This window comes from Paramisgurnus dabryanus, chromosome 12 (assembly GCF_030506205.2).
Source record: "Paramisgurnus dabryanus chromosome 12, PD_genome_1.1, whole genome shotgun sequence".
NCBI lineage: Eukaryota > Metazoa > Chordata > Actinopteri > Cypriniformes > Cobitidae > Paramisgurnus > Paramisgurnus dabryanus.
Window position 1 is genome coordinate 33137882 of NC_133348.1, and position 8477 is coordinate 33146358.

General features: G+C 34.7%; 1 protein-coding gene across 1 annotated transcript in view; it reads left to right on the forward strand.

Moving 5' to 3' along the window:
- Positions 1-5285, forward strand: part of enpp1 (ectonucleotide pyrophosphatase/phosphodiesterase 1) — a 66915-nt gene extending 61630 nt beyond the window's left edge. Inside the window, exons 25-27 of the mRNA XM_065268899.2 lie at positions 2882-3014; positions 4233-4377; positions 4494-5285. Coding sequence (XP_065124971.1) covers positions 2882-3014; positions 4233-4377; positions 4494-4646 — 431 coding nt within the window. The 3' untranslated portion in view covers positions 4647-5285. The remainder of the gene's footprint in view (positions 1-2881; positions 3015-4232; positions 4378-4493) is intronic.
- Positions 5286-8477: the final 3192 nt, after the last annotated feature.

The following is an 8477-nucleotide window of genomic DNA, read 5'->3' on the forward strand; positions in this document are numbered from 1 at the left end:
GAGCCAGTAGTGGCTCTTCAAGTTCTGTGAAGATATTTTGTACATTTCTTACTGTAAACATATTAAAAATGTATTGATCTTTAGTAATACGTGTTGCTAAGGACTTCATTTGGACAGCTTTTAAGGTGATTTTCTCGATATTTTGATATTTGCACCCTCGGATTGCAGATTTTTCAATAGTTGAATCTCGAAGAAATATTCTAATATATATAATTAATTAAGCTATAATTAAGCTTATTTATTCAGCTTTCAGATAATGTATAAATTAACAAATAAAACAGCAAAGATACACCACACAATATAAAGATTAAAAAGATAAAATACGAAGAAAGAAAGGGAGAAAATAATTGACAAAGCACCATCATGGCGATCAGTGTTTGCATTTCATCAGCTCATTTGCATTTTAAAGGACACAACCAAAAAACTGCACATTTTTGCTTGCATCACATAGAGGCAATTTTAACATGTTATAATAAATTATTTGTGGGGTATTTTGGGCTAAAACTTCACATATGCATTTTGGACAACTTATTTTACATCTTACAAAATCTCATAATATGACCCCTTTAAGGTAGCTTTTCATACCTCAGCCAACAAGGCAGTAGAATAATCAATACGGAAAAACAACAGTAAATTACAGCATTGGATGCAATCGCACTATATTTCTAAGACGTAAGAAAGACATTTTAACAGTGTTTTGGACATGTGGCTCAAAGATTGGCATAAAAATAAGCCTATTTTCCTCAAATGTGTTTGAAAACCCACAATTGAACCATCAAGACTCTTGACAGAAGCTGCTTATGCCGAGTTCAGACTGCACGATTTTAGCCCTGATTTTGACTCGCCGACAGGTTTTCAGAAATCTCCGACAAATGGCCGAAATCGCAGGCAAATCGATGCTCGTGCACGCGAGTGACAGTCACACAGTGTGAATTATAAAAGACGCGTTCTGAGAGGATCGCCGACGAGTCGCCGACACCCGTGAGATATTTGGCATGCTAAATATCTGGACAGGTCGGCGATTCAAAATCATTCCGTGTGAAATGTGTTTTGACTGACAATAACATCGGCGATGACCTACAGCCAATGAGAGAGCAACATACAGGACAGCTGGAAGTTCGGGGAGGAGTCTCTCCAAACATTTCCTCCTTCATAATTTTTATTTCTTCTTCTTTCTGCTGCAAACGAGCGCACATGCAATTCGTATGGTAAACTTCTTGCGGGTGACCATTTTTAATAATAATCCCAGTCTCACAGGAGAACTCCGGTCTTGCATGCGTGACCTCGCATTGTTTCCTTCGCGTCACTTCTCGCGTGGGTTTGGTTGTGAGACGTAGTTTGCGGACCGGGAAAAAGTTATCGGCGATTCTTCTTACAGTAAAGTCATGCAGTATGAAAACCCCTGTCACCAATCCATCATGCAGTCTGAAACAGCAGCGACTTAACGCTTCCCCAGATAATCACGCAGTGTGAAACCACAGGTGACCCGACTAGTTTGAAAATCATACAGTCTGAACTCGGCATTAGTGTAGTTGGTGGGGTGAACCAACGAGCATAATCAAAGTCTTTTCACTGTTAAGACAAAACATTTTTTGTCATCCATTTTTTATCTTAAAAATACATTCAGAAAGAAAATCAACAGTTTCATTTGGTCTAAAATTAATGTAGATCTGAGTATTATATTAATAAAAATGAAGTTTTGGACCAAGTGAGCTCAAAAGCTGGCCAAGAGGGAAAATAAATATTAAAAAGGAGAGGGCCCAAAATTGATCCTTGAGGGACAGCATTAACCTCTAAATCTAAATCCACAATAAACTGCTTCCGTTATTGAGGATGGACTTGAACCAACTATCAGAGACTCTAAAAACAATTTCAAGATGAGGAATTAAAACTAAATGATAAACAGTGTCAAAAACTGCACTGAAATCAAGAAGGACCAAAACTGAAAGACAGCCTGAATCTGAAGCAGTTAACAAGTCCTTAATGACCCTAACCAGATCTGTTTCTGTACTATGATTGCAAAGGTTCTCATGACTGGTTTTGTGGTCCAGGGTCACATTTGTTAGCTATTAAAACTTCAGGAAATACTTTCAAGATAACTTTAGCCAGCTTTGTTATAAGATCAAGATGCGTTTAACAAGTAATTTTACAGTACATTAAGCATAATGAATACAAGTAACACAGTATTATTATAAAGTATTGTTAAATTATTTCCAGAGGATATTTGTTTCTGTAAGCTAAATGAGTTTATGTTTTGCTTTAATCTCAGACTCGCATCAGTGATAATAGCAGAAGCTGTGTATGGTAAACGCTCTCTTCATTTTGTGTTGTGCAAGTGTTTAGATCAGAGCAAAGATGAACCATTACAATTTTCAAACTAACTCCATACATGATGTGTTTCATTAGAGTTCATTCATCTCATAAACTCTTAGTATTCATGTATTTTTGGTGCATCCATAATGAATGAGCATCAGAATCTGTTGTTATTTATTTACTGTAATGATGAGTTTTTTTCTTCATGTGCGCCAGCGTTTCATAATAGCATTTGTCTTTTATCAATGTCTGGCTTCATAACATGTGTATGATTTCATAACAGGCATATTTATTACATGTGAATACAAACTTAATACAGATCTTTTTGGTTTAGTCGCATGCAATAAGTTTGTTTGGTTTCAGTTACCCATTCTCAGAAGTTTGTCAAAGAAAGAGAATCATGGATAACACTTTATTACATCTTGTATGTGTTAATCGTTGTATTGGATATCATTTAGTTTTATCATGTATTTTCTTTCATACTCATCCTCTTTACTGTCAGACTGTTTGTGTCTGTTTTCTCATAGCATCTCTGAGATGTTATTTATGCTTATTGTCTTTGTGACAGATACTTGGGATCACTTCCACAATGTTCTGCTTGTGAAGTATTCACAAGAGCTGAACGGCATCAATGTCATGAGTGGACCGATATTTGATTCCGACACAGATGGGATCTATGACTTTTTGAACACGGAAAAAACGTAAGTTTTCAACGTTTAACTACACTGTCAAACATTGGCCCCAAGCTGTCAACGGGCAGTAGCCTTTAAAAAGGTCCTATTATGTACCATTTAGCTACAGATATGGATACATTTGGTTACCTTTGAGGTACTAATATGAATTTTTTAAGTACAAATATGGACTTTTTCAAATGGTACTGCCCCAGTAACAGCTAGCGATCATTTCTTGACCAATTTTGTACATGAAAGGTGTATCAGCTGGTCACAAGGAAACATGTCAGAGTTACCCGTGACGTGCCCACCACGGTTCCTGTGCCTGATGCATGTTGCACACAAAATCTGCAAGCATGCATTTGTGAAAATCACAAGCTCAGATTGGTCAACAGCAGTGCAGAGTTCAGCAGATGTGGTGCACGCGTCTTTCTGAGTTTGCCGGAAAGCAAAATGGTGTTTGATATTATCAGTGTGTGAGAGATCAAATCACAGGATATGTTAAATTGGGCCATGACTTACTTTTACAGTTTATACGCTCTAAAAATACTGGGTTATTTTCAACCTAGCATTGGGTCAAAAAGGGAGGAGCCCAACCTGCTTGGTTAACCCATGCTGGGTTGTTTCAACCCGAAATACTGGGTTGTTTCAACCCATTGTTGGGTCAAATATTTTCTGGGTTAATTTCAACCAGCTGCTTGGGTCGTTTCTTATTAACCCAACACTAGGTTGAAAATAACCCATGCATTTTGAGAGTGCAAGCTGAAATGTAAAATACCATGTCAGAATGTATGTAATGCTGTTTTACAACAATGCGCAATATGGAATTTACAAATAAAAATAAATCTGAAATATATGCTTTGCTTTTTCTTGCGAAATAATCATGAAGGTAAAGCTATTTGCAGAGACTGACGCACTATGATTTCTTCTAAAAACTGTGATTGGTTGCCTTAAATGTCATTCAGATGTCACATTTCTAATTGTGTGTTCACACATCAAAGCGAATTTAATTATTTGCATGAGTAGATTACATACAAAGTCAATGCAACCCATACTGCAAAAATGTAAAATATAATTTCAAATAAATTTCAAAATATACAAAAAAAATGGCCTATATATATATATATAATAATATATATATAATAATATATTTTTTGGCCATTTTTGATATATATTTTTAAAAATAAATATATTTTAAAAATTAACTTTCACGTTATTTAAGTGTAATGTACTTTTCTCTCTTTTCAGAGTTAAGGAGCACATCCCTACACATTTCTTTGTGATTCTTACTAGCTGTAGAAACTCTACCTTTCCTGTCCTGAAATGTGACGGTCCTCTGGATGCTTTAGCCTTCATTCTACCACATCGAAGTGATCACCTAGAAACATGTCATGTATGTAGTCCCGTTTACATAAACTCTCTTTATTCATACTGGATGACATCATTTTAGTAGATGTATCTTATAATCTCATAATGCATTGTCTTATTTCTTATATTGTTTTATTCCAGAATGGCACTGACTTTTCATGGGTCCAGGATTGGGTTCAGCTTCACGTGGCGAGAGTCCGAGACGTCGAGCTTTTAACAGGCTTGAGCTTTTACCACGACCAGATTTCTGTTGCTGAAACATTACAGCTGAAGACTTTTCTCAAAACATTTTAGGACAACGAGAATGTGGATCTAATTTTAATGTCTGGTTCTCACCATCAACAGAGTGAATCATTTCAGGAAACTTCACCAGATCCGAACCCCGGAGACTTTTTGATGTCTTGAAATGGAAAAAGTGTCTAGTACATTTTTATTGTCTGACGAAATCTATTTATTTTTGATGAAGAACTTGTTGTTGTAGTCTTATAACTAAAAATGTGCCATATGCAATGGAACTGTTATCTGTTTTTGACACACATATGGTAGTGATTTGGCTGTGGGTGTACTTGCTTTCAGCGGATTCCAAAACTCCAGGCCAAAAATAAATAAATCAAGTGCATCCGGTTTTCCCTGCAAACGACAAGAAAGCCACATGTTTTAAAGGAATAACATTTTAACTGTTCTGGTTGTTGTTTTGGTCTTACGACAAATCTTAACAAATACTCTTTACAGCAGCTGGTGAAGTGTTCGACCCGTTTTCTAACTGTTTTGAAGACAGCCGTCACAGCCCTGACTGCATCTTAATGGCATATCAGACAAAAGCAACATAATATGTACCATGTGGATTGTTTTCCAGACTTTTGGTGCATTCACTTTCTCAGGTCACTTTTGATAATAAATCAACATTCTTTATTACATTTGTCCTTTACGTAAGCAATTGTATGTGGTGACTTTGTTTTTTTTTTAGAGTTTGTCATGTATGCCGAAATGAACACGTTTTGCCTCATTTGGCAACTTTATAAAAATATAATTAAACCGTACTCTTGTGGTTTACTTCCAGAGTAGGCTATCAGGATCTAAGCAGGTAATAAAAGTGTTTAAAAAATTTAGAAGTGCAATTAAAAAATGACAACAAATAAAACAGCAAGTACAGTGGGTTACGCTCAATCAGAAACAAGGAACAAAGGTACAGGAGTATTTATACACAATGTAATAAAAGCAGACTTGGGAGGGTTACTTTTTAAATGTATTTTGTTACAGTTACAAATTACTGCATAAAAAGCATTCAGTAACTTAATCCAAGCACCAAAATATTAAAGTAATGTAATCTGATTACTTTTGGATTCCTTCAAGGTTACATATATTATATAAGATGTAGGAAAAATAATTATAATTTATACCAATTAAAAAGTCTACACAATCTACAGGTTATTTTGTTTATTTTAAATGCTGACTTGCTGATTTAAGCCGTAATCTAACCCTGAATAAAAGATACTGTACAATAACAACACCTGGACATTATTAGGGTGGTGATGCATGAAAGAACTAAGGATTCCAGACAGAACTACAAACACGGCACGATGATTTAATTAACACAAAATACAAGACCCAAAGTAATAGACGTGAACATAAATCAAATAAAATTTAACTCCAGAACTTGAGGGGGAAAATGCTTTTATGTAGGTATAAATAAACATTTGTGATGTTTGTTTCATTGAAGTTTTATCGGGCTAGGCCTACTGTTAACTTCTCTAGTAACTCCTTGAGCTGTTTTAGCCCCGCCCAAATAATCCTGAACACAGAAATGTGAACGATCTAACTTCACAATTCAGCATTATAAAGTTACCAGTCTTTGTTACGTGTTTCGGCAATACATTTCTAACATGTATTCAAATGTATCTAGCAACAATTCTCTAAAATCACTTCGCAATTTTCGCCGCAATACATAATGTTCACCGCTACCGCTAGAGGTCACTAAACAACAACAAACTATTGTAGGTTGATGACGCTGTGAACGGGCGTGGCATGATGGGAATTGTAGTTTTTATCTTTAATGTCACTAGGAATCAGTCTGACAGTACTTACAACTCCTGTTAATGGATGATGCATACATTTTTATAACTGTAACACACAGTATGCTTTCTAATCACTCCCGCAATATGATGTCATGACCGCGAGGTCAGATGGTTTCTCTGGCAGCAGGAGCGAACATTGAAAAGCGACCTAATGAACAGGGACTGCATGAGCGCTTGTTAAAACGGTCATTTCTATTCAAGGTTCAAACATTGTTGAAAACATTTAGAATAATGTAAGTTCACATGTGAAAATATTTATTTGTTGTTGGGCTTAGGGTCAAAATGTCAGCTACCGTAACCGTCCAGAGAATATCTCAAGCTGTTATAAAAGTGTTCAACTTATTTCATAAAAGTTATGAAACAGTTTTGTGTTGGGGAATTGTCTGTGTTTTTGTTATTTTCTCTTACTGTCAGAAGATGATCTCCTGTGAATTTGTGAAAAGTTTTGAAGTGTTTTGGTTAAGATATTGATGCATGAAAGTAAACTTCTTCATCTTTTGTTTTATTATAAGGTCAAATCCAAACTATTATTTTAATCACTGTCTTGTTACCTAAAACATAACAGTTTTAAAACATGTCAGCAACTAGTATATGATAACTGGAATTGAAAACATTTTTACACAGTGGGGTTAGTTCTCACACATTAAGCCTCAGGTATACATTGATAATAAAAATGAAAACAATGTAAATATTAATCAAAATATAAGAGGAAATAACTCACAATTATGATTTTGCCCTTTAAAAAAGATCTATTCATATCCATTGATGCATAATACAAGATTGGTTAGATGAAGGATATGGAAGTATCATAGGCAGATGGGTGATTCTCTGAATTGGGTGCCCTTCAAGTCCCCCAAACTTACTTCAAAGATTTTTAATTAAAGGAAATCACAAAATGCATTTTAACGTTGTCAATTAATAGAACCAGGTGCCTTTGCATTATAATGCAACAAAAAATGCTTTTATTTTATTTTAATTTATAGATATGGGTTGTGTAAGTAGTAGACAACAAGCATTCTTGCATGTCCCCACTAACCATCATTACATTTTCATTGAATATCAAACAAATAAAAACTGCAATTAATGCAAAATAGTTACTGCTTATTTAATCATACGTGGGTTTACTTTAACTAAAATATACATATGTATATAAAAATGCATTAATTATATATGAAATTGCAATATTTATACACGTCCTCCAGTTTGTTTTCAACCCCGTCACGCCATACTATTTACCCCCCTATAAAAATAACGGATGAATCCCTGTGGCATCACACCCAGAAAGTGATATCACACAAGTCTCTTGAAGAACATGCTGCAAAGAAAGGCAAGTGTCAGAATCTTTTCTTACATTTATTTCATGTTTTTCACTGTCAGATTAAGATTGTCAGGCTCAACATTTCAACTCTGTTGTATTACTTAATGATAGTAAACAACGGTTTAAGAAAAATTAAATAATAGTTTTGCAAAACGTTAAACTTGTATGATTTCCTAAATGCCATGTGATGCTACTGTCTTAGTTAAGTACGGAGTTACAGCTACTTTTAGGCAAAAACTTCAACCCCGTCACATTCAACCCCGTCACATTTTTATTATAACAGGGTTGAATCGTTGTGACGGGGTTGAAAATTTGACACTTTTTAGTAGAGTACTCAATTGTAGACTTGTTATATTGTTATGTGACCTGTTAGAAATAATCGATTATGGTATTTTATGTTCAATAAAACCAAATGGAAAGATCGATTGATGTTTTTGATCAATTAATCCTTAATGCTTTTGATTTCATGTTAAATACTTATTAAAATGTTTGTTTGTTTTTGCCAACTTTAATAAAATACAATTTTATTGAATGTGATATCATTAATTTTACAGGTAAGAAATCCATGCTATATTAAATAATGATCATCACTTCAACCCTGTTATCATTTTCAACCCCGTTATGCTGAGTTCAACCCTGTTATTTGATAGTTTTTATTAATATTTTGGTGATAAAACGACAAATTAGGTCAATGTTTGTTTTGCTGTGTGCAGAATTTACAGGACAGTCTGA